Here is a 26,992-nt window from a genome sequence, read left to right on the forward strand (position 1 = left end):
TTTTTTTTTTTTTTTTTTTTTACCTATTTTACCTTGTAGGTTTTGCTCAGTGGTGGTGTAGACTCAACGGTTTGTACAGCTTTGTTGAATCGCGCATTAAACCAAGATCAAGTCATTGCTGTGCACATAGACAATGGCTTCATGCGGAAACGAGAAAGCCAGTCTGTGGAAGAGGCCCTCAGAAAGCTTGGCATCCAGGTCAAAGGTATTAGTGGGCCGTAGAAAAGTGAATTTATATGTTAGGACTTGTTTAATGGGATCAAGCTTTGTGGCTTAAGTGATCACATTGCCTTAACCATTTGTAGTTTTTCCCATGAGCTTGAAGTTGAAAATGATTTTTTATTTTTACATTATAATTACCTTGGGTTCAAGAGTGTTCCCTATATAAATTTCAACTGTTTATTATTCCTACAGTCATGCTTAAATTGTAAGTTAACAATTTTCCAACTGTTCTCTCCTAGTCATGCTCTTGTATAGAGAAGGAGGATTTAGGTCTGTAGTCATCCAGGCACTGTGGTATGCACCTGTAGTCTGAGCTACTTAGAAGGCTGAGGTAGGAGGATCATTTGAGCCCAGGAGTTTGAAACCAACTTGGGCAAACAGCAAGACTCCTTCTTTGGGGAGGAAAAAAAAAGTCCACAGTCACTTACACTTGAGAGGGCGATTGTAACCAGTAGTAGACTTCTAGTCCTTAGTGATACTGACATTTGTGGATATCATTTATACTCAAGGTATAATTGATGGATACAGTGAAGTGAGGTCAGTAGTTTAATAATACAAATTGTACATATTATTTAATTAATTAGAATTGAAGGCAAAAGACTGTAAAATGAAGACTTGTAGGTAAGTATGAAGTAGACACAGTATTTTTGCTTTTTCAAAATTCACTAAAATAGGGCTGGGGCTATGGCTCAGTGGTGGAGTGCTTGGGTGTGAGGCACTGGGTTCAATTCTCAGCACCACAGAAATAAGTGTATCTGTCAACATCTTAAAAGTATTTAAAAAAATTCACGTAAAATAGCAGTGCAGGCATAAAGCAAGTACAGTGTTGTAAGACAAGGAACAGGTATAGCAGACAGGTTTTTAGCAAAGTGTTGGATGGTAGAAAACAGAGGCCTAGCTGGTTTTTCTCAGCTAAGCTAATGAAGTTCAAGCTTGAGAACCCCTGACTTGTCAGCCCTCTTCAAAGTCCTGGGAAGGAAGGCCCCAGCAGCATCTTCACATGATCGTGTTTTTGTGAAATTGGCAAATCCTTTAGTAATTTGTATTTGGTTGACTTTAGGCTCTCTGGATGAGCCTAAATAGGAGTTGGTTTACAATAGGAGAAGCACATCTTTTTTCTGAACACAGGAGCAGATGTCACTGCCCTTCTGCATTGTAAGACTGGGTTGTTTTCTCTGGGGAGGCTCTGGCCTTGGTGTACTAGCGCTGGGTGTAGTTGAGGATGGAGGCCGGGTTCCCTGTGAAGAGGATGAAGTAGAATGTGTGTGCTGGAGACTGACTCCTGCCTCACGTCCTCTGTTCAACAGCCGGAGTGCTGATAGGCAGGAGTTTGGAGGTGTCTTCGCTCAGGTAATGGGCCAGCTTAAGGGAAAGGCCTACAGATTGACTGATGGACTTGTGCCCGACTGCGGACTGTGTGGACTGCTGTGCTGTTACTCCCGCAATAGAGCTGTGCTCGCTCCCCCTTGTCTTCTTTCTGGTACTAGGGATCGAACCGGGGGTGCTCTACCTCTGAGGTACATCCCCAGCCCTTTTTATTTTTTATTTGGAGACAGGGTCTTGCTAAGTCACCCCACCTGGCCTCCCAACTGGCAATCCTCCTGCCTCAGCTTCCTGAGCCGCTGGGATCATAGGCTTGCACCACCACGCCTGGCTTGACCGTTCTTGAATAAGTAGGCAGGTTGGGGAGATCAGTGGATCCACCTAGGTTTTCTTTCTATTTAACTTGTTACTTATAATTTTTGAAGTCTGCCAGTTAAAATGCTTCTCTCATTTCTCACAGTGATTAATGCTGCTCATTCCTTCTACAATGGAACAACTACTTTACCAATCTCAGATGAAGATAGGACCCCTCGAAAAAGAATTAGCAAAACATTAAATATGACAACAAGTCCAGAGGAGAAAAGAAAAATCATTGGTGACACTTTTGTTAAGGTACCTTTCTTTTTGGTGTCCTCGAACTGTTCTTTATGTGGATCATAGTTTTTTGTCTTTTTTTTTGTCATTATGTCAGATAACAAAATTTGCTAATTTCGGATGTCTGTTTTTGTGGCTGAGACTTTACGTATTGTTTTTACAAACTCTTAGAAACTCTTTTGATGTTTAAAAAACATGTATGTTGCTAGGTTATTGTTCAAAATTTAAAAGTAGATGTTTTCAGATGATATTGAATTTTAATTTATTGGGTAACTCTGGTTAGATTTCAGGTTCTTGAAGGGAATATTCACATACCTTTTGAATCATGAGAAAGCATGTATTCTTAGGGGCTAGTGAATTTGATATCCTGGTTGGTTTTGCAAAAAGACTGAAACATTCAGCTTAAGTATAAAATACTGCTGTCTGTTTAGGAAGATTCATCTCTAAAGCTGTTTTACTATTGGTTATAGATTGCCAATGAGGTGATTGGAGAGATGAATCTGAAGCCAGAAGAGGTTTTCCTTGCCCAAGGTACTTTACGACCTGATCTAATTGAAAGTGCATCCCTCGTTGCCAGTGGTAAAGCTGAGCTAATCAAAACCCATCACAACGACACAGAGCTCATCAGAAAGTTGAGAGAGGAGGTAAGTGTGATGGGAATGCTGACATAAAGTGGACCCATGGAACTTCTACATCCTCCCCTTCCCTTCCTCCAGAATTCCCAGTGTTGACAGGCCTGTACAGTAGCCATCACCACAATCCAATTTGAGAATATTTTTGTTACCTCCAAAAGAAACCTTATGCTTTTAGATAACCACTAATTTATTTCCGTCTCTGCAGTTTTGCCCTTTGTGGATGATCAAATCAGGCAACATGCAGTCTTCTGTGATTGCTTCTTTCACTCACGTTATATTTTCAGGGTTCATTCATGGTGAAGTGTTTCAGAGCTTTACTTTCATTGCTAAATAATATTCCATCGTGTGGAATTTCATTTATTCATGCATCAGCTGGTGGACATTTGGGTTATTCCTGCTTTTTAGCTGTTAAAAGTGATATGGCTGTGAACATTGCTTACAGGTTTTTGTGACTGTGTATTTCTTTTCTTTTCAGAGTGTACCCACTAGTAGAATTGCTAGGTCGTATGTAACTTAGCATTCTGGTGAACTGCCAGGCTGCTGTCCACAGTGGTTTACCATTTACCTTCTCACTGTCAGTGAGGGTTCCAGTTTCTCCAAATATTCAACAAGATTTGTTCTTATATATCTTTTTTTGTGTTTGATAGAAAACACATAAAATCTACCATCTTAACCATTTTTAGGTATACAGTTCAGTAGAGTTGAGTATGTTCACATAGTTGTGAATCAGGTCTGCAGAACTGACACAATGTTCTTAAGGGTTATCTGTGTTGCAGGGTGTGACAGAATCGTCTTTGTCTTTGTGTCTGGATAGCACACATTGTATGCATGTGTTCCATTTTGTTTATTTAATCATTGGTGGATATCTGGGTTACTCCATCTGTCAGATGCTGTCAATGAATTTGCTGTTTGAACATGTACATACAGTGGTGTCTTTCAGTTGTTTTGCGTATATATACCGAGAAGGGAGATTGCTGGATCATGGTAGTCCTATTTTTAACTATTTTCCATAGCAGTTACCCCGTTTTACAACCCAACTAAAATCATAGAAGGATTCTAATTTCTCCACATCATCACCAGCATTTGTCTTTTGGTAGTAGCCATCCTGCTGGGTGTGTTCCTGTTGATTTTCTTCATCCCAGTGGATGTGAAGTGTTATCTAATTGTGATTTTGACTTGCATTTTTCCAATTGCTAGTGATATTAAATGCTTTTTCTTGGATATATTGGTTATTTGTATATCTTGGAGAAATGACTGTTCATGTTCTTTGTTCATTTTTAATTGGCCTTTGTTAAGTTACTGATTTGTAAGTGTTCCTTATATATCCCGGTTACAAGTCTTAATAGATTTTTCTCCCATTTTGTGAGCTGATGTTTCACCTTATTTTGAGAATTTGAATATTGAAATATTCTGTGATATTTTCTAATTGCCTTGAGAACTAGATCAGTGATGGTGGATGTGTTCAACCTGGTTTAATTTTAATTAAAAGGTTTTTAAGTTTTAAATGTACTTCCCAGAAAAATACAAAAACCACTAAAATACTGGAGGAAATACTTCAAGAAGCAAGTTTGTGTTTTTGTTTTTGTGGTACTCGGAATTGAACCCAGACCCTTGCATATACTAGGCAGGTGATCTACTTGCCAAAAAGATGAATTTTTTATTAAAGACAATGCTTTAAGCTAAGGAAAATGCCAACAAGAAAAGATGATTACTTATTTCCCATTGTTTTCTGTGTCATTTTGATTGCTAACTTGTGTTGTTTGGCTTTTTCCCTTCCTTTAGGGAAAAGTAATAGAACCTCTGAAAGATTTTCATAAAGATGAAGTGAGAATTTTAGGCAGAGAACTTGGACTTCCAGAAGAATTAGTTTCCAGACATCCATTTCCAGGTAAAAAATAGAATTGATTTTACTTGATTTGTCTTTAGACCTTCATGATGAAGAGAAATCAATTCTGACAATTCTGAATAATTTATCATCTTGAGGAGTTTGAAATATAAGAAAAGAATGAACAAATTCTATTGCATACCTACTGAGCTTATTTTATTAAATGCTCATTTTCTACTGTATTTATATTTAGATATTAAATGATCCTTGGGAGTCCAGCATATTTTATTTATTTATTTATTTACTTATTTGCGGTGCTGGGGATTGAACCCAGGGCCTTGTGCTTGCGAGGCAAGCACTCTACCAACCAAGCTATATCCCTAGCCCTCCAGCATATTTTAATAACTTTGCCACTCAATTCTTAGTGGTTGAGCTAGGATTTGTGTGTTCTTCATACTGTATACCCTGATATGTTCCACAGAAGTGAGAATAAAACTTGATTTTCATCATGTTGCCCAGGCTGGGATGATAGGCATGTGTCACTGTGCCTGGCTCGGTGCTCCTACATTTTTCAGGTCTGAATTCTCTGAACGGATGAACCATTCTGTTCACCCGCACAGCACTTTGCACAGTGCTCTGTGTAACTAATTCACGAACAGCAATAAAATTCTAGGTAGTCATTTGACTTGCATACCAAAAAAAATTAGAAAGAGGTATTTGTGAGGACTGAGAGTCTTAACCTATTTTGTTTTGAGCTTGGGCAAGTCTTGAACCTCAGTTTTAGCTCTCTGTAGTGGTGTGTAGGTGATATGTTGGGAGAGTGGTCTAATTTAAAAACATAGTAATAGCTACCATTTCATGAGTACTTGTAATGTGCTAAATACTTTAAACATTCTTATTTGATCCTCATAGTTGAAAATAGTATTATCTTGTTTTACAGATGAGGACACTAGGGATGAGGCTAATTTGCTATAAGTTATGTAGAATAGAAGCTATAGTGCCAGGATTATATCCCCAGTAATGTCTGCCTCAGAGTTTGTTCTTAAGCACCATATTGCCTCCGTAAACAGGGTTACAAGTGTCTAACCTATGTGGTGATGAGCACATTATCAAGCTTAGCAATTAAAGACCTTCAGTCCCTAAACTATATGCTGCTGAAAGATGATTGATTAATATTAGTGGAGGGAGGTCAATAGTCCTAGGTCCTTGATCATCCATTTCAGCTAGGCTCATTTGCTTTTCTTAAAGTCTGCTTTATATGTTGTGTTTTCTGTACTTTAAGATTTCACTGGGAAAAGGGTTTTGCTGCTTTAAAACTACTTAAAATAAGCTGAGGAATGAGAATAAGGGTGATTAATAGTATTGTAGGATTTCACCTAGAACCAGACATCTTAAGTCACGTTTTTGTTTTTGTTTTTGTTTTTTTTGGGGGGGTTGAGGAAAGCAACAGAATCTAGTTTTTCTGGGATCCATGCATACCTGTGTTTTTATCAACTGTTAAATATTTGGTAAACTAGAAGTACTACTGGTTCACAACTCTTGGAATTAAACACTTTATTTTAAAGAGCATACTACTTTAGTAGTCGAAGTTGAATGATGAGTATTAGGTGGTTCCTTACAGTGTTCTCTAATTTTGTGTGTTAGAAAATTCCTTTCTTAAAAATTTTTAAACGGTATATATAGTGTGGATTAAAAATACTTACTGGAAAATTTTGTGACATTTAATCAGGGGACTATAAAAATAGGATAGGACTGTTGATGTAACTCTGTAATAGAGTACTTGCCCAATATGTGCCAGACCCTAGATTTGACTCTAGGCACTGCAGAAATTGATACAAATTAAAAAAAAAATGAAGATAGGAGATATAAGCTATTGATCCATATGAAGAGAATTGAAACATTCTAAAAAATGAGTTGGATGGGAAATTAATAGCTACATTTTGAAATTTATTTTCTGGAACTGGGTATTGAACCCAAGACCTTAGACAGATGCTAAGCATGAGCTCTATTATTGAGCTGTACCTCCAGTCTTGAAATTGAATTCTTTAAAACTTTGCTTGGGACAGGGATGTAGCTCAGTGGCAGAGTACTCGCCTATTGTGTGGGGATCTGTGTTTGCTGCCCAGCACTGAAAAACAAAACAAAAACTTAGGGTTTTTATGTTTTTGGAATAGTGCCTTTTTAATTTTTTTGGCATTTTTGTATTAAATGTAAAATTTATATTAAATGCCATTGTTATTCTGTAGGTCCTGGCCTGGCAATCAGAGTGATATGTGCTGAAGAACCTTATATTTGTAAGGACTTTCCTGAAACCAACAATATTCTAAAAATAGTAGCTGATTTTTCTGCAAGTGTTAAGAAGGTAATAATTTGACACATCTATATGGTACCGGAATTGAATGTCATACTCTTATATTTACAATTAAGTAGAGTTTCTTTATTTGGAAATTAAGAGTAACAGGATATGAAATCAACATACATAATCAATAGCTTTCCTACACACCAATAACAGATCTGTTGAGAAAGAAACTAGGAAAATAATCCTATTCAAAATAGCCTCAAAAAAACCCCCCAAATTAGGAATTAAAACAAAACAAAACATGAAAGAGGTAAAAGTTCTCTACAATGAGAACTGTTAGAAGTCTGAGGACCCTGAAGATGATTCTGGAAGATGATGGAGAGACCTGCCATGGTCCTGGATAAGCAGGTCAGTACTGCTGAAATGCCATGTCACCAAAGTAATATGCAGATTCAGTGCCGTTGCAATCAGAATACCAACGACAGTCTTCACAGAGCTAGGAAAAACAGTCCTCTAAGATTCATTTGGAAGAATAAAAGATGCTGGATAGACAGAGTAATCCTAAGCCAAAAAAGCAGCGTTGCAGGCATCCCAATACCCAGCTTCAAATTACACTACAGAGCTATGGTGACAAAAACTGCATGCATACAAACAGACCAGTGGTACAGAGTGGAAGACACAGACAAATCCACACATCTGTTCATCTGACCCTTGATAAAGGTACCAAAAACAGACCCAGGAGAAAAACACAACCTTTTTAAACAAATGGTACTGGGGAAACTGGATATCCTTGTTTAGAAGAATGAAACTAGATTTCTATCTAACCCTGCACAAAAATCAACTCAAAATACATCAAAGACCTAGAAATTAGATGAGAAACTTTGAAACTCTTAGAAGAAAATGTGGGGTCAACACTTCAATGTATGGCCGCAGGTATTGACTTCCTCAATAGGACTCTGGCTGAGGAAATAATACCAGGAATTAGTGAGTGTGATGGCATCAAATTAGAAAGCTTCTACCCAGCAAAAGAAACAAGATTGTGAAGAGAGAACCTAACCAATAGGAGAAAATTTTGCTAGCTACTCTTGTGACAAGAGTATTAAGAATAATCTTCAGAGTATACAAAGAACTCAAAAAACAAATAGGTCAATTGGTAAATGAGCAAATAAACTAAATAAACACTTTTCATAAAAAGAAATAGAAATAGCCAAAAAAATACATGACAGTCAAAGAAATGCAAATCCAAACTACATCGAGAGCTGGTTGTGGTAGTGCACTCCTGAATCCCAGTAGCTCAGGAGGCTGAGATAGAGGATGGCAAGTTCAAAGCCAGTCTCAGCAACTTAGCGAGACTCTGTCTCAAATAAAATGCAAAACTGGGCTGGGGCTGTTGCTCAGTGGTTAAGTGCCTCTGATTTCAATCTCTAGTACAGAAAACAAAACAAAAGAAAAAAAACCCTACTCTGAGATTTGCTCTCCCTCCAGTTAGAATGGCAGCCATCAAGAATACAAAAAATAACCGGGCATGGTGGTATGAGAAGAGGGCATGTCCAGGCTAGCCTCAGCTGCTTGGCAAGACCTTGTCTGAAAAAGGACTAGGGATGTAGCTCAGTGGTAATGTGGTATCCTTAGGTTCAGTCCTGCCACATCCACACCCAGTACAAACAATGATAAATGCTCGAGAGACTGTGGAGAGAAAGGAACACTTTACACTGTAAATTAGTACAACCACTGTGGTAATCAGTAAGGGCGTTCCTGTAAAGCCTAGTCATGGAACCACCCTGTGAAGCAGCTTTCCCACTTTTCTATTTATCTAGAAGAATTAAATTCATCATACTGTAGGAACACACACATACCTATGTTTATAGCAGTATAGTTCACAGTAGCCAAATTATGAAACCAGCCTAGGTGTCTGTCAGTGGATGAATAAAGAAATTGTGGTATGTGCACACATTGGAGTTTTATTCAACCACACGGGAATGAAATTACGGCATTTGCAGGCAAGTGGATGGAACTGGAGAGCATTATCTTAGGCAAAATATGCCGTACTCAGAAAGTTAAGGGCGGTATGCTTTCTCTCCTGTGTGGAAGCTAGAAAGGAAAGGAAGGTCATGGAGCAGGAGCAGGAGGGAGTCTCTTGAAACCAAAGGAAGACCCACACAACAGAGGAAAGGGCCGGCAGGGGAGCACAAGGGGAATTACTGGGATCAGTATTGACCAAATTACATTGTTATATGATGTCATGTATGAATGTATGAAGATGAATCTATTATGTCTATAATGCACATAAGAAGAAAATTCAGAATAATATCTTTGAAATGACTGAGAAAGTATTCTACAGAGACTCTTAGGTACAGATTTTTCCCTCCCAAATAAAATGGTATTCTTATTCCCTAAAAATACTGAAATATTATGAAACATTCTTTCATATGTATTGGAAAAAAATTGTAAAGAAAAAAACTGAGTCAGGAATGAATTGGAAGCATCAGTTCAAGAAGCCAAAGCTGTCTCCTCCTTTGAAGGCAACCAGTAATCCCTTGTGATCGGGGCTTTGGTTTTAACTGCCCTTCGTGAATGGGTTTCTGAATGGGAGAACTGGGTCCGTGAAGACTGGGAAGTGGATCAGGTCTTCACACTGAGCAACACTTTTGCTCCAAATTAAGGACCATAGAAAAGTCTCTTAGTTCTGCAGTTTTGGGATATTAAAGGATACACTGTTCTCAAAACTTCAGGATAAGAATTTTAATTTGAAGCAGACCTGGTTTGGTAGTACTTCCAGAAATAATTTGAATTCTCCTTGGAATGATCTTTAGCTGTTCACCAAAAAATTCTCACAGAGTTCCAACAAGTATGAGCTTACCATAAAAAACCTACCAAATATGTATAGAAGTCAGGCACCATGAATGAGAGCAGAAATACTAGCAGCACAAGAGCCTCCGACACTCTGATACTGAATTAGCAACAGTGTATAAAATGAATAGAAATCACTGATAAGAATAGGGAATAATGATGACACATAATGGAGGGTGGGAGGGGGGCAAGAATGGAGGAAGGAGGGACTGTATAGAGGGAAAAGAGGGGTGGGGGGGTCTGGGGGAGGAAAAAATAACAGACTGAATCAAACATCATTAGCCTATGTAAATGTATGATTATGCAAACAGTATGCTGTTACTCCATGTACAAACAGAAACAAAATGTACCCCACTTGTTTACAATAAAAATAAATTAAAAAAAAAAAAGAATAGGGAATAAGAGCCTGGCTACTTAATATGGGTAGATTAAAAAGAAACAAAAACCCAAGTTCCAGAAGTGAAAATAATAACTGGAATTAACAACAGACGAGAGAATTCATGAATTCAAAGGTGGATGGATGTTAGGAAGTTGTCCAAAAATAGGACCACTCATCAAAAAGAAATATGGGCTAGAAGAGAAAGAGAGAGCAGGCAAACATGAGTTAATTTGTCCTAGCTGGTGGAAGACGCCATCTCAGATTGAGCATGGGAACACATCTCAGGCAGAGTGAATGCATGGAGCAGAGCTGACACTGAGGAGGCACGTCCCAGTGCAGGTGAAACTGCAGAGAAGATAGCTACAGAGGAAGACCCTATACTGAAAGCAAGAGTAACAGCGAGACTTCAGAGTGCCTACAGAAGTTATTAACTAGTGTGCCCCACTAAGCTGTCTTTTAAGAAGAGAGCAAAATAAAGTCATTTTCAGATAAGTAGAATTTTTTTTTTTTTAAACCAACAGTCCCTTACTTAAGGAATTAAAAGCAGTATTTCTCACCCTGGCTTTGTATTAGAATCATCTGGGGAGAACTTTTGAAGTGTACTCTGACCATTCTTCCTACAATTTCTTATTTTTTTGATCCGGAATGGGATCTGAGCATCCCAAGTAACTTGCCTCTGCAGCTGTGGTGTGAACAAATGATTTAAGTACTGAGTACAGGAGATGCAGAGGGCTCCCAGGAGAGAGGTCTTAGGTAGGCAAGGATTGGTGGGCAAGGAAAATGGGAAGTGGGAAGGTTGAAACAAACATGTGCTGTGTAAAATACTAAAAAGGATCTCTCCTTTATGTTGTTGATTAAAAGGTGTGCAAGAATATGTAAAGCATCAAAAAATAGTTGAATTGTTTGCCAGGACCTAGAAATTGATGCTCTTGTTAAATATATTGTTAACACTTGAGACAAACTACTACAATAGAGGAATTAACTTCAGCTCATTTTGTACCATTATCCTAGATGTAGAACCCCTATAGAAATGTAAATTGAGCAACAAATCTGCTACTTATGGCAACTTTGAAGTAATATTTGAATTATTTATTATGTTTGCTGAATTGAAAACATGGGCCTTAATAGGTTAAAGCCAACCAGTAAGGCTGTGAACCTGACTGGGGATTGCGTGCTTGCCTCCGCATGAGGCTTGGGACTTGATCCTGGTACCATGCTGGACCACGCACACCCAGCAGTGGAGAACCAGCCAAGAGGAATTCCCAGTTCAGAAGAGCGAAAAAGGAAAACTAGACATAAAAATGGACAGATGAAAACTGCAGGATAGATGTTGGAAAGAAGGACTAAAATCTCTAGTTAATATAGATTATCAAACTAAGTTGAAAACTATAGTCTGTTGAGCATGAGCAGTAAATCTGAAAAGTATTGTGTTTATAAGATATTACTATTTCTAGAGAAGAAGTGAAATTAAAAAGTAGAAAGACATGCTAAGTAAATAGAGGAAGTGGGGAGAGCTGTATTAATTTAAGAAAAAAATTGATCTCATGGCAAAAGTTATTAGGGATAAGTTGAAAGTTGAACTCAGGTGTATCACTTGCTGGTGACTTGAGGGGTGTCAATTTCATCTGTGTTTTACACCTGAGGCCTCCCTTCTTCATGGCCCCAGCCCTCAGGAATGAGTTCATGCGCAGTCAGGAGACGCCACGTGTGAGCTCTGAGAAGCTGGTCAGTATAGATGTGCAGGAGAGTTGTGGAGACCTAAGAATGATTGCCTTTGTCCTGAAGCCTGAATGCCTGTCTGCACTTCCAGCCTCATACACTGCTACAAAGAGTCAAGGCCTGCACGACAGAAGAGGATCAGGAGAAGCTGATGCAGATCACCAGCCTGCATTCCCTGAGCGCCTTCTTGCTGCCCATTAAAACTGTGGGCGTGCAGGTGAGTTGTCCCATATGTTGGCTGTTTTCATTATTCACTTTTCTTTTCTTTTTTTTGGTACTGGGGATTGAACCCAGGGGCACTCAACCACTGAGCCACATCCCCAGCCCTTTTTTATATTTTATTTAGAAACAGGGTTTTACTAAGTTGCTTAAGGCCTTGCTAAGTTTCTGAGGCTGACTTTGAACTGGTGATCCTCCTGCCTCAGCCTCCCAAGCTGCTGGGACTATAGGCGTGTGCCACCATGCCAGGCTATTATTATTATTATTTTTTTTTTTAATATATATTTTAGTTTTTTAGTTGTAGGTAGACATAATTCTCTTATTTTTATGTGGTGCTGAGGATTGAACCCAGTGCCTCACACGTGCTAGGCAAGTGGTCTACTACTGAGCCACGACTCCAGCCCTGTTCACTTATTTTTGTGTTAACATTTTAAGCTCATTTTAAAACAAACTGATAAATAAATGTTTACAAATTTTTTTTGTCTCCCATTTAAGAATCCTTAATCTACCCATAAGTGTGGGTAGATGTTGTCTGCCAAATTAAAAGCAAGCTTCCTCTCCATAGTTGTGTGGCCATTTGGAATGAAATCCCAGTGGACCTCTGGCATAGTTTGAGTAAATTTTTGAAATCACCATGGTGTTGTCTTTAAACTGATTCAGATGGGATTTAATATGGGATTTATGCATATCTTTAAAGAACCATCTAGAATATAATTTTATTTGTAAATATGTTCTTTTTTTTGTAAATATGTTCTTAAAAAACAAAAATAACAAAAACAAAGAAATGCTATTAGTGTCATCATATATAAAATATTTTCCAGCCCACTTTTTGATAAAGCTGCTAAAAATGATGGATTGCATTTCTCTTCTCAGGGTGACTGTCGGTCCTACAGTTACGTGTGTGGAATCTCCAGTAAAGATGAACCGGACTGGGAATCACTCATCTTCCTTGCGAGGCTCATTCCTCGGATGTGTCACAATATTAACAGGTAATCTGCAGAGTAGGTAGGGTGGGGAACACAGTGAAGTACAACGAAAGGATGGTTTTTTGAGACTTCCTATTAGTGAAAGACAAAAGGCTCAAGTGTAGATAAAGAAAAGGAAGCAACTCTGTTTATATTTCAGTTATATACTTTGGTTATGGTTAAGTAGATATTAAATATCTTGTGTTTTGATCATCCCAATGTAATCATCTATTTATTTTAAAATATAATTTAAAGTAGAAATAGGAAGGATTTTAATTTTAGTATAAAATATTAAAGGTAGCTTTAAAGCATATTGTTTTAGTCAGCTTTGTGTCACTGTGACCAAAAGACCTGAAAAGGACAATGTAGAGGAGGAAAAGTTTATTTTGACTCATGGTTTCAGAGGTTCAGTCCATGGCCAATGCTCTGGGCCTGAGGTGAGGCAGAACATCATGGTGGAGGAGTGTGGAGGAGGAGAGCAGCTCAGGACATGACACCAGGCGAGAGCTCTGCTCACATGGACAAAACATCAATCCCAAAGGCACACCCCGCAGTGACCTACCTCCTCCAGCCACCCCCTACCTGCCTACAGTCACCGCCCAGTTAATCCATATCAGTGGATTAATCAGATGATAGATGGAGGCTCTCAGATCATTTCGTCTGCGAACATTCTTGCATTGTCTCACACGTGAACTTTGCGGTGACACCTCATAGCTAAACATAACGCATGTCTCCAGATTAGTGGTGTGAGCTTGGCTTCATGGTAACATGCTGTTTTCCAGAGGGATTGAAAAAAATTTTGTATGGGTTCTAGAATTACATATCTGGATTGGCAAGTCAAAGAAAAGAAATAGGCATGTGGCAGATACCATTAAAATAGCTATATTTAAATGTGTGATTGACAGTTTTCAGACCTTGTTTTCCTTTCATTTTACATTAATTTCTTAACATTAGAAATACCAACAGATGGCTTATAAATTATTTCTAATACTCCTACAGTTTAAAACTGTCACTTGTTTAGTACTGGATTACTAATTAAATGTTTTTATTTCACAGTTGTTAACACTTTCCAATTTTTTTATGGGTATTAGGCAGTTAACAAACCAAAATAATCACTTGAGATTTCATTTTCCTCAAGTTTGCTGTAGAAATGAGAAAACTCCCAGTTAGCTTTAACCTACCTGAGTCTGCATAATTATAAGGAATTACAGGGAAAGCAGCTCAAGGTATCATAATTATCTTCTGAAGAATGCTAATATCAATGTCTCCTTAAACTTTGTATGTCAGACATTTTCTTTTTTGTTTTTTGGCACAGTGTGCCGGGGTTTGAACTCAGGGCACTCAACCACTGAGCCACATCCCCTGCCCTATGTTGTGTTTTTTATTTAGAGACAGGGTCTCACTGAGTTGCTTAGTGCCTCGCCATTGCTGAAGCTGGCTTTGAACTCCAGATCCTCCTGTCTCAGCCTCCCAAGCTGCTCCCATGCCCTGCCCGACTGCTTTTAATAAACAGCACGTTTCCCATTCCACAAGTCTCATCTCTTGTTTTCTTTAACAAAGCACATTCACCTGTGCTTAATAAGCTTCATCCTCTCAGGGGCTGCTTTCTCCTTTTCCCCTTGTCTTTCCTTCCTTTCTCAATCTTCCTTTCCTCCTCAGAAAAAGAAAAAGGTCAGTAAGTTGACAACTAGATCTTAAAACATGAACCCAGCAAGCCCTTGAGAGAGTCTCGGTGGTCTACATGCTTTGCCAAGGTCCTTTTTGGGAATTGGAATTTTAAAGTATTTTTCTGTTTTTGTGAAGTTTTTTCCTAATTAACCTTTGTCCAGGGAGGGACTGTTCCAGTTTTACTCCTCTGTTCAGTGTGGGTGTCTGTTTCCACGTACACTGTCACAGTCTCTCCGGTAAGAGGAGAAGGTGGGAAGGGCAGGTTTGAGGTGCTCTTCCCAGTCCCGCTCTCCTTGGGGATGGTCTGTGGGCGTTCAGTGTTTACAAGCGGTACGGCCTGCTTTCTAGGGACAAAACCTTCCTGTGGCCATGTGTTTGGAGGGAGTCAGTGAGGTAGTTGGGTTGCAGTGGTTTTCATCTAAAGTTTTCTTTTGTATATTTTACCGTGAGTAGGCATTAAGCAAAGACGTTAAACTTTTATTTTCTTTGCTTAAGGTAGCCAGGGCTGAGGACCAGCGACAGTTATCTTCTGCTGTGGTTGGAGTAGGGAGAACTGGGTGCACTCAGATCTGCCTGATTCCCTCATTTCCCCAGCGAAGGCTGTGACGTGAAAGCTTGCAGTTCATGGCAAGGCCCACCCAGAGTTGTTAAAATTGTCTGATGCTGCTTTCTTCAGGTTATGTTCCCAACTCTTGCTAACACTCGCAGCACCTTCATGTCTTTCATTTCTGTTTTTTTTTTTTTTTTTTTTTTTTGTGGTGCTGGGGATCGAACCCAGGGCCTTGGGCTTGCGGGGCAAGCACTCTACCAACTGAGCTATCTCCCCAGCCCTCCTTCATGTCTTTCAAATGGACATTTACTTAACAGCATCAGTGAGGCATTCCTGTGAGAAATTTGTAGTAGGATACTAAGTACTATTTTAGTGGCGTTTTTAATAAGGTAGAAATAAGAATCTTTCTAGGATCACTGCTTCTCACTGTGCGGGTGAAAACGTGGGCCAACTAGGTTTAAGAAATGTGTTTTGGTCTTACCTAGAGCTTTCCAGTGCACGTTAGCATGTTATAATTTCTGAAGTCCCATCATAAAGAAACTTACTTATTTGTTAACTGTGTGTTGATTTCCTGGGACTACCCATAATAAATTACCACAGACTGGGGGTCTTAACCTAGCAGGTGTTTATCCTTTTAGAGGCCAGAGCCTGAGATCAGGGTGCTGGCTAGACTGTGTTCTCTGTGTCAGCTCCAGGGAAGGTTCTGCCCTCGCCTCTTGAGCGTGGCTGTGCGTCCCTGTAGTCTCAGCTCGTGGCAGCATCGCCCAATTTCTTCTCCACATTCACGTGGAGTCTGTGTGTGTCTGTTTCCAAACTGCCTGTTCTTGGGCTGGGGAGGCAGCTCAGTGGTAGAATGCTCTCCAAGCATGGGGAAGGCCCTGGGTTTGATCCCTCGCACTGTAAACAAAACAAAAATCCCTGAACAACCCCAAACCAGATTTCCCTGTTCTTATAAGGATACTGGTCACTGGAATAGGGCCCACCATAGTCCAGTACAACTTCATCTTAACTTGATCACGTCTGCACACCTGTTTTCACCCACTGGTTCTGGCTGGTTATGAATCTTGGGAATGTTCAAACCCAGTACATTATGTGAAAAAGTGGTAGTGGTTACACACACCTGTGCACACTGAGTGCTGGTATCCAGGCAGCACACTGGGAGGGAGGTGCGTGAGACCCTGCGCCGGTCCTGCCCGTGGGAGCTGGAGCCAGTAGGAGGGCGGGGGCGAATGAAGAGGTAGTGTACTTGTGTCTCCTTTCTCCTGCTGATCTCTGACCTCGAACTTGGTTTCCTTCTAGAGTCGTCTACATCTTTGGCCCACCAGTTAAGGAACCTCCTACCGACGTGACGCCCACTTTCCTGACGACAGGGGTGCTTAGTACTTTGCGCCAAGCTGACTTCGAGGCCCACAACATCCTCAGAGAGTCAGGTGAGTTGCTCGTTCTGTTGGTTACTGCACTGACGCGTTTTTGGAAGCTTGGCCTTATGGTGTCTAGCAGGAGGACGTAGCTTTTGATTTTCAGATACTTTTGATGGTTCGTTAATGTTGCCTTTAAATAAACTGTGTTTACCTTTGTGGCCATTTGCAGACCCGCCCAGAGTGGCTAAAATGAAGTGCTGCTCCTGCCCAGGGCAGCCGAGGCGGCAGCCCGCGCTCTGCCCCTCCTCGCTCAGGCAGTGAGTGGGCGTCCTCTCCTCTCGCACTGTGACTGTGCCATGCTCTTTGCGTTTTCATGCTTTGCTAAATGACTTTGCTATTTAAAGTCACCCTCGGCACATGCTAGAGTGCTCTCACAGTCCTGAACACAGGAGACTGGTGCCCTCTGAGAAAACCTGTGTGTTAGGTGAGTTTTGTGAGGCACAAATAACAATGTTGTTGGCGTTAATTTTAATGTTGTAAATGAATCTACAGTAATCAACAGAGACACACATAAAACATGGTCACGTGTCCTGAGTTGATGCAAATGTGACCAACAGCTTGGAGGCATCTTGCTGTTTTGCCCAGGAGTGCTAAGTCCTTGTTTGCAGATTCAGGGTCTGAGGCTAGGACAACGGCGTGACTGCCTTGGATAGGAGGATCCACTCTCCCTCTCTAGCTACCCCTTCTCTGGAACTTTGCTGCAGGGGTCAGATTTTGTCTTTGTATTTGTGGTCCAACCTGCAGTACTGCGGGAGGGACCCTGTGCCTAAAGACTGTCCTGCCAGGGGTGCTCATGCCGACCTTGTGTGGGCGGAGTCATGGAACTAGCTCGGAGGGAGGGCTGTTCCTTGTGTGTGGATGGGTTCTGCATGTCCGTTTCCGTAGGGTACGCTGGGAAAATCAGCCAGATGCCAGTGATTTTGACACCCTTACACTTCGATCGGGACCCGCTTCAGAAGCAGCCTTCCTGCCAGAGGTCTGTGGTCATTCGAACCTTCATCACGAGTGACTTCATGACAGGTGTACCCGCGACACCTGGCAGCGAGATCCCCGTGGAGGTGACGCATGCTACTTCTTTCTAATGTGCTTTTCAGTACCTCATGATTCTATCGTACAGGGACTGGAATAGGCTTTGACAAAGTTGCTGTTTGGGGGTTGCTTCTCTGTTCTTTTTTTCTGACTGCATTTATCTGACCATTTAATATACAGCAGCAGAAAAAGCCCTGAAATTTAGTATACCCTGCAGACGTCTGATTACTGTGTACAAAGTAGCCAACTGTAATCTATGATTTATCTAACCTTGCCAGCCCTATACTTCTCCAAGGGAAGGAAACCCTAGGAGTGACGAAGAGTTTTTTGTAAGGATGAGATTTGATGGTGTTATGGCCAGGCATACATGAATTGCCTAATGTTCTGCCTTTGTCATTCCAGTTTCAGTTTTGATCAAATTTGATCCTTTACCCTTCTGCCTCTCCACCAAGGTGTGCCAAAGGAGCCATTTAATAATGGCAGCTGAAAATCAAACTCAGACTTTAATGTGAGGCCCTGGTTCTAGCTGAATAGCTGACTTTTGGGGAATGTGGCTTAAATTTGCTGAATTTTTGGCCAGTCAAGTGACCAGGCCATCCTCTCCTCATGTGTACTTTAAAGTGACCGATGATAGTGCATCCATGGCACCTGGGTGGCTCAGTTGCATGCATGAGCCACAGGTGACTCATAGAACCGCATGCTTGGATGCTGTGGCAGTGCCAGGTCACCATATGTTTAGGTACTTGTGAACTAGAGGCAGGCATGTCTTGTCCTCCAGCCTCTGTTTGGGGATTGTACTCTGAATAGTACTGATTTGAAGATACTCAGTCACTATTATCTATTATAGAGTGAAACAGGTTCACTATGTAAGATTAATCAGAGACCATTCCATGTACATGGAGGATGGTAGTAAAACTAGATGACATTTTAATTTTAAATTGCAAATGCAAGCCCTCTAGGACTGTTGGACGTGCAGTGGATCCTGACTCTTGTATTTGTAATCTGTTTTTATCACAGGTGGTGTTAAAGATGGTCACTGAGATTAAGAAGATTCCTGGTATTTCTCGAATTATGTATGATTTAACTTCAAAGCCCCCAGGAACTACTGAGTGGGAGTAATAAACTTCTTGTTCTGTTAAAGTACCGTGTGCAGTTTAAATTGATTAGAAATCATTCTCATTATTGACATACAGTACTGTGAAAAAAGTTAACTGGATCAGCTACATCACATCCAAGTTCTCCACAGCAAAAAAATCTATGGCTCCAGTGCTGAGTTGTGGATAACTAAACAGGACTGAAGAGTTTGGGCAGATGGTCCAAGCACTGTTGCCTGCACTCAGATCGGTACTGCTTTTGCCTCTGCCTCATGTGTTCTTATGTAGAGACTCAAAGCTGCTATGGTGTCTCTTTCTATGAAGATGGATGAGGGTGGGTGATTTGGGGATAGCAGTGGGCCTGTCTCCTTGCCAGTTTCTCAGAGGTGTTAGAAACAACCAGTGATTATCAGTGTGACTGTGTATACCTTTTGGAGAATCTTGGTTTTCCTGTAAGTGACATTATTTCTAAAAGCTGAGGAAGAGATAAAACAGAGCAGACGAAGACACAGGTGAGCTGATCCAGCCACTTTTGCAAGATACTGGAGCTGTAAAACGTAAGCTACGGTGAGATGGAAAAACACCTGGAATTTGCAGAAGTACATTAGGATCTTGTGACATCCCAGCTGTGGCAGGCTGAAGCTCTGAATGGCTCGAGTGTGTATGAATGGACAGTGTTTTCAGACCTTGTTCCCTGTCGGTGCCGTGTTCCTCATGCCAGCCTTTTAACTCGTAAGGAGCTCTGTCCTCCCAGCCCGTGCTGCCCACTCCCACAGCCTTGCCTGGAGTTTGTGTTCTCTCTACCGAAGAGGCTGTCTCCGTGATGTCCGGCGTAGTGCAGATGGAGCTCACGAGGAGAGTTCAAGTCCTTGTTTGACTGGTCAGAGGAGTTGCCCCAGGGCACGGAAGCCATGATGCAAGCCTGCAGCCTATGAGGGAGAGGAAGATGCTTTTGTCATCAAGTAAAGAGCTGCAAAATGACCTTTTAGATCTGTGCTTAACAGATGCATTACTTGCTGCTCAATCTGTGGCCAGTGTTGGCCCATGCAAGCTATTTGCCAAACCTTGTGATCCTTTCTCCTGTCTAACCTGTAGGAGAAAATTCAAGAACTGATGCTTGCTGGCCATTGCTGCCAGTTGCTAAACTGATCCCTTATAGCCTTCATGTAAGCATGACAGAAACCTACAGTCGTAGACTTCAGTTCTGCAGCTGCTTCTCTCACTTTTTAGCTAAGGATGCTGCCCTGTTTCTTTACCAATCTAACCTTGGGTTGCTGCCTCTTACCTAGTTTAGCTCTTGCCTAATAATCAGATACAAATTTTGTTTGAGATTCAGAGTTAGGAAAGAACCCTCTGCGTGGAGAAGTCATCTCTTCATTGTGGCTGGTCCAGAGGCCATCTGGAAGCTGCTGCTGACCAACAGGGCAGAGCTCTTGGTTTTAACAGACATCCTTGCCCAAAGCAACATTCCCCGTCCTGCTGAGGAGGTAGTACCATGGCCTTCCGGGAGGGAGGATGTGATAGTGACCTGGTCTTCAGGAATTTTAACAGTGACTTCAGAGCTAGAATAGACCAGCTAGCAATTGCTCACCAGCATGCGTTCATACATGTTGATAAAAAAACAAAACACAAAAACTTTTGCAAAGGTGTCTTATGGTTTTGTATTCAAGCACATAGTGGGAATTGGGAAGAATATGTAGTAAGACTGCTTCCCCCACTGGGGTTGGTCCCACAGAGTGCTGTCCACTGTGGTGTGAGAATGGCTGGGGATCCCATAGGTCCGAAGTGCCATTCACTGGTCCTTGGATCCTGGACCTTCATAGTCAATGATACATTCAAAGCTCTGAGAAATTCAAAGTTAAAAAATAGTTTTTAAAGTTTGCCTCACTTAGTGTTTTTGTGATATTTTCTCCTTAAACGTCTTTTTATATGACCCCTCCACCCCCTACTGGGGATCCAGCCCAGGGCCCCCCACATGCTAGGCTTGTGCTCTACCACTGAGCTACCCCACCTTCCCCATATAACCCTTCTTATCACTGGAAAGGTGGTTTCTCCAGAACACCTTCACGTGGTATAGTTTAATTTTTAAAATTTCCTGGAATTCAGAACTTCCCTATTTGATATCTGTCTTCCTTTGCACAACACCTTTTTCTTCATGCCAAACAGTGTTTCCCTAGATCTTTACAGTATTCACCAAGCCACCATGAAAAGGAAAGGTTACAGTTCCATCTACAGCTGAGGAAATAAGCTCAACTCAGGAATGGTTACCTAATAAATTTAAGAATTAATGCCAGGTTTCCTTAGTCCCAGTGTCCTTTCATTCGCGTTTTCTGACATCTACAATTACATAAGCTTACACGTTGGGTTGCTTTGTGCCAGTGCTCGGATGACCTGCCTCCAAGCATGTCACTAGTTATCCTGGGCAGATCATAGCTCGCCCCCCCACCTGGGATACCTCCCTAATTAAGTATATTTGTTGTTTTGTTCCCATTAGAGGAAGTCAGGTCAATGAAAATGTAATTTACTCCAAAGATTGGGAGGCACAAAATCATTTTAAAATAAAGACCAAGTACCCAGTCCTGCCCGAGGAAGATTGGTCATCAGCTGTCTTCACATTAACACCTGGCGAAGTGTCCGAAACTGTTTTCAGGTATACCCAGGAGATAGATTTGCTGTCTTCTCTCTCCCATACGTATCTTAAATAGCTGCGTGCATGTGACCAGGCAAGCTTGTGTTGGTTTCCTGCCTGGACTTGAGTCTCCCTCCTGATGACCTGGTTCTGAACAACTGGACTTTCTTCTCAAGAGAGGGCATTCAGAGGAAGCAGGCTGCCCTGCCATTGACAGCGGGTCAACGTGAACAAGTCTTTGTTTCTTTTGCTGTAAGATGAGAAAACCGGATGAAATTTCCAACATCAAATCCAGCTCTAAATTTTTTTTTTTTTTTTTTTTTTTGTGGTGCTGGGAATCAAACCCATGGCCTTGTGCTTGCAAGGCAAGCACTTTACTGACTGAGCTACATCCCCAGCCCCAAGTTTTTTTTTTTTTTTTTTTTTTTTTCCTACCCTACCCCGACCTTAAGTTCTTAGGAAATAATATGAAAAAGCAGGTGCCACAATGAGGACACTGAATAGTTGTTTTGTTTTTTTTTTTAAGCATCCAGTCAAAAATAAAGTATTACTTTTGTTTTGTATTTGAAGCTGTTGTATAGACCAGCAAGATACAACCACTTGAGAAGCCACCAGCATGTTCCTGGTGGCTGTATCTCCTGTGTGTTTTGAAGTGCTGGCAGGACGTGCTTGGTCTCGGACGAGGGAAAGCCTTCCCCAGCAGCAGCTACAGCCAGTCCTTGGAGCCAGGTCCGGGCTCTGTGATTCTCTGCACTGAACAAGTGACCCTCTGCAGGCCTCAAGGCAGGGCTTGGCAGGAACATCTCTGCACAGCCTTCAGGCAAATGGTCTCTGACTACATGAGTTTCTGGAGACTGCACTGTTCTAGAAGTTTTTTCTGACATCTTCACGCCCAGTGTTGGAACCCTGCCCCTTCCCATCTTCCACGCCATTCCTGTGCTCTCCTTGACACACTCCCCTTTTTTGGGATTTTCACTGGAATGTGGTGAGACTGGTCTTCATCCCAGTGGATGATCCCTCCCTTGGCCCAGATCCCGGATGTAACTGGAACAGCACAAATGGATGTCCCTCTTGGATGCACCCTTTGGTCCTTACTGAGGTGACTTGGCTAGCCCAGGTGGTGCAGCACCTAGAGTATCTTTCCCCACCGTGTGGTCATGGCAGAGGCCCAGATGCTCCACTGAGCTCAGCTGGTGGTCAGGGACCTCCACCTTGGTTGCCTGTTATTACTACCTGAGGAGTTAGAACAACAACACCAAAAACAATGCCCAGACCTCCAGTAGACTCAGTTGGAACCTCAGGGTGAAGCCTAAGCATTTCCAGTTTTAAATCTCACAGCTGGAATAAATGGTTACTGGGGGACATACAGGGCCCGTCTAGTCTGGCTTAAAGTCCTAGTCATACCTGTAAGTGAGAACTGTAGACTGCAGGACTGTCTTCCCCACAGATCCGTTCAGATCTAGGGACCAGATTTGGGTGGGTCTGCCTATGCCACAATGTAGGGCAGAGACTTGGGCAGCGATTTGGGTATTGTTAAGGACCACTGTGAGATCGCTGCCCCTGTTGAGATCTGTCAGCAACTGCAGACTGAACCTCTTCTTACTCCTTGCTCTTCCCTCAGAAGTCCATCCCTGAGCTACAGCCACCCCGGTTCTGACACTAGCTCGGCCACAAACCTGAGCCGACTTTACTGCACCACCAGAGGAGGCTGCCTGCGACTGTCATTTGAGCACAAGTCTTTAAGTACTAGAGATGAGCCACGTGTCACCCAAGTTTCCTGAAGTAGAACCATCAAGCAGCGCCATGTTCACTTACCATCAGGTCCTTGTTCTTGGGTGAATCCTAGGGCACCTATGGGGAACTTGTGGAGGGCCCTTGGTTACCTGATCATAAGACCTCCGGGAGACTGGTTATTTCTTGGCGACGCCAAGATCCTGAGTTGTCCAGGAAGCCTGAACCTTGAGTAATCCAAGTAGAGTACTTGTCTTTGCAGAACAGATGTTCAAGATAATTTTCTGTGTTTGCATCTACTATGATCTTTGTTACAATCATATAATACATGAAGAAGTGAATGTAAACCTCTTCTTGCACAGATTTTTATAAAGAAATATTTTGTTAATTGGAGCAGGTAGCAGTTGTGAAATCACCAATTGTGGTATGTTGGCAGTGTGTATATTGTAATAACTTTGGCATAAAATGGCTTTGCTAAAATGAATGCGAAATGACTGATCTTTTTTGTCTTGAGTGTGCTTCATAAAGGAGGAAATATGACTTTTATAAGTCATTAGGCCTCAGTGTTTTATCAGAAGATCCAAGAAGTCAGAGCAAAGAGGACAGACGTTTTCAGAATATGTGAAATAACTTGTATGCACTATCAGGGACTTCTTGAAAACAGCTTACATTTTTGGGAGTGTCAGCATTTTGCCCAATGTTAACAGTTTACGTAAAATACTCCCTAGCTTTTCAGTTTAGTTGTCGCCTAAAGATGTTTGTATGCTTGTGTGCTTTCAAAATCAGTCATGTGCATATGTATATGCACAAATGTGACTTCCTGTGGTTCATTTATATTTGATGAAGTCTTTTCTCAGTTTCTCAAAACATAAATTACTTTTATGATTTTGGTATGTAACTTAAGTTCTTTTAATTGGAACTGTGTTATCAGAGTAGATGTTTGTATAAGTAAAGATTAGAGGAGATAACTATGCTTATTTTTTAATTTTTTATTTATTTTGAGGGGACCCAGGTATACTTAACCACATAAACCACATCCCAGGCCCTTTTTATTTTTATTTGACACAGGTTCTCACTGAGTTGCTTAGGGCCTTGCTAAGTTGCTCAGGTTGACCTCAAACTTGCAATCCTCCTGCCTCAGGCTCCCCAGCTGCTGGGATTACAGTGTGCATTATTGTGCTGCAGTAACCATGTTTAGAAACAATTCATTAATTACTTTCAGATAGCCACGTTGCTCTGGCCTGTTTTCTTTCAGATCATTGACCTGGTTAGGCATTCTCTCTGAGAAGTGTATTTTGAAAACTTTTTTTTTTTTAAACATTTTAACACAGGTTAACACAAAAATATTAGTTTTTATCTTGAAATCTTAGAAGTTAAAGCTATTATACCTTTTAAAAATACTTCTTTTATCAAAAACTATATCAGGTAATTTTTAAAAAAAATTGTAGATTATTAGTGAATTATTCTAAAGAGTTTATGTAGAGTGTAAGGGGAAAAAATGCAGCTCAACTTGAGCAGCCACAGCGGTAGCCACCGCTGCACGCTCCCGAGATGTAAGGCAGCTGCCACTCGCTCGCTTGGCTCAGTTGTGGCTCGCCAATAGCTCCCAGAAAAAATGATCCGCAGACACGAGATCTCATGCAAGAGACTTTATTTATGCGGACCATTAGCGCTTCCGCTCAGGGCGAAAAGAAGAGGCAAAAGAGAAAGATGGCGCGTGGCTTCTCCCAGGTATTGGAATCTCGCGGGCTGGAAGGAACCAATAGCGGAGGAGAATTCTTGCAAGCTGACTGATGAACCAATAGCATGTTAGGAGGTAACGTGGGAAGCAGGAAAATGGCGGCAGCGTAAGCTGGAAATTCCTGTAAACAGAAGAGGCGGGCAGAGTACAGATTGACAAGTGGTGGGGAGGCTGGAAATTCCTGTAACGGAAAAGGTGGGCGGAGTGCAGATTGACAAGTGGCGGGGAGGCTGGAAATTCCTGTAACAGGAGAGGCGAGCGACTTTATACATTACATTCCCCCATTTCCTTTTTTATAAAAAAATATTTTTTGGGGTACATGAATGAAGGTCAGTCTTCTGTAATTACTTCCTGCTGAGTGTGGACGTAGAGCTGATTCAGGGGAGAGATATCATTGTGGCAGGAAGAGTTGGGGACTTGATAGTTCCTCTGGGGGCACACCTGTAGCTGGGCTCCGATTTTTGTAAGATCCTGATATTTTCTGTAATACAAGCTGATTAGTTGACATGGAAGTAAAAGATGGGGCGCCCCTTTTCAGCTGGCATTCTATTGGAAAAAAAAATTCAGTGATTAGGAAAATTACAAACAAGAATCCAGTCCTCATGACTGGGCGTGGTCTGGTGTTTCAGTCGTCCGGCTCCCAATTTCTGGAATGGGAGAAAGGGTGGAGGGCTTTATGATCTTCAGTCTGAGATGAAGGGGTCCCACAGGAGTGGCCGAGTATCGGTTGGAAGAAGCCTGTAGATTAGGTGCTGGAGAAGGGTTAGTGGACCGAGAATAGAGCTTAACCCGAGAAATGTGCAGCCATCCTGGTAGATTTTGTACCTTGACAGCTGTTGGCATGGCCAGGATCACTGTGTGGGGTCCCTGCCACTTGGGAGTAAGAGGGATTGTAGCTTCCTGAGGAGGAGAAATAAGAACTTGGCCTCCTATTTGAAGAGGTTGGGTAAGGAGGCCAGATAAAGGTTTAGGTAGGGTGGAGTCAGCATAACCCCATAGAAATGCTCGAATGTGATTTAGGAGAGGAATGGATATTTGAGAAGGAAGAAGGGAAGGAAGGGGCACTATCCTGGGGACAGGATGGGACGACCGTACATTAACTCAAAAGGGGAAATATTAGTTGGTTTCTTTGGGAGTGAGCGAAGACGCAGAAGAGCAAGGGGCAGGAGTTTAACCCAGTCGAGGTGAAGTTCTAAAGAGAGCTTGGTTAAAACATTTTTAAGAGTTCGGTTTGCTCTTTCTACTTTGCCTGATGACTTTGGGTGAAAGGGAATGTGGAAATGCCAAGGGACCCCGAGAGCCTTGGCAAATTGTTGGGTGACTTGGGAAATGAATTCAGGTCCATTATCTGACTGGAAGGAAGTAGGCACTCCAAAGCGAGGAATGATTTCATGAAGGATGAAGGTAGAGACAGTGCCCTTTTGTTGGAGGTGGGGATGGCTTCAATCCATCCCGAGAAGGTGTCCACCATCACCAATAGGTATTTAGATTTTCTTACTGTGGGCATGTGAGTGAAATCAAGTTGCCAGTCTACCCCTGGAATGGTGCCACGGGCTTGGTGAGTTGGAAAAATGGGGGCTCTGACAGCTGTAGGATTTGTTCGCAGGCAGACTTCACATGAGGAGGAGAGTTCCTTCAGAAATGAGATGTCAGAGGAGGAGAGTTGCAGATGAATCTTAGCAAATTGTAAGAGTGAAGAAAGGTTGGGGTGAAACAGACGACGGAGATAGGAAAGTATTTCCCTGTTGTGGGGTGGTGGAGGCAAAGGATCATGGAGAGCCATAATAGGGGCCGGCATGGATGAGAGGACAGCCCTTTTAGCCTCCTCATCTGCCTTGTTATTACCTGAAGAGATGAATGATTGATGTGTTTGATGAGCTTTGCAATGTACAAGGCCTATAGTTGCTGGGGGGCGAACAGCCTCAAGGAGTTTTAGAATGTAACTAGAGTTGGTGTTGGAGTTTCCTTTTGTAGTCTCGGAAACCCTGTGGGAGAACTGTCCAGGTCAGCTGAGAAGAAACTTGAGTGAAAGGGTCAGTCCAAGTAAAAGCAAAGAGAGCCTGTGAATTAGGGTGAAGTGGGACAGTAAAAAATGCATC

At 41.7% G+C, this 26,992-nt stretch overlaps 1 protein-coding gene across 1 annotated transcript in view; it reads left to right on the forward strand.

The window, feature by feature from the left end:
* Gmps (guanine monophosphate synthase) overlaps positions 1–18,838 on the forward strand; it is a 39,147-nt gene extending 20,309 nt beyond the window's left edge. Inside the window, exons 7-16 of the mRNA XM_047564997.1 lie at positions 40–205; positions 2,006–2,157; positions 2,610–2,783; positions 4,557–4,662; positions 6,846–6,961; positions 11,938–12,063; positions 12,939–13,054; positions 16,548–16,678; positions 17,555–17,727; positions 18,716–18,838. Of these exons, the coding sequence (XP_047420953.1) occupies positions 40–205; positions 2,006–2,157; positions 2,610–2,783; positions 4,557–4,662; positions 6,846–6,961; positions 11,938–12,063; positions 12,939–13,054; positions 16,548–16,678; positions 17,555–17,727; positions 18,716–18,817 (1,362 nt within the window). The 3' untranslated portion in view covers positions 18,818–18,838. The remainder of the gene's footprint in view (positions 1–39; positions 206–2,005; positions 2,158–2,609; positions 2,784–4,556; positions 4,663–6,845; positions 6,962–11,937; positions 12,064–12,938; positions 13,055–16,547; positions 16,679–17,554; positions 17,728–18,715) is intronic.
* The last annotated feature ends 8,154 nt before the right edge of the window (positions 18,839–26,992 follow it).

Source organism: Sciurus carolinensis, chromosome 9 (assembly GCF_902686445.1).
Source record: "Sciurus carolinensis chromosome 9, mSciCar1.2, whole genome shotgun sequence".
In the NCBI taxonomy this organism is placed as follows: Eukaryota; Metazoa; Chordata; class Mammalia; order Rodentia; family Sciuridae; genus Sciurus; species Sciurus carolinensis.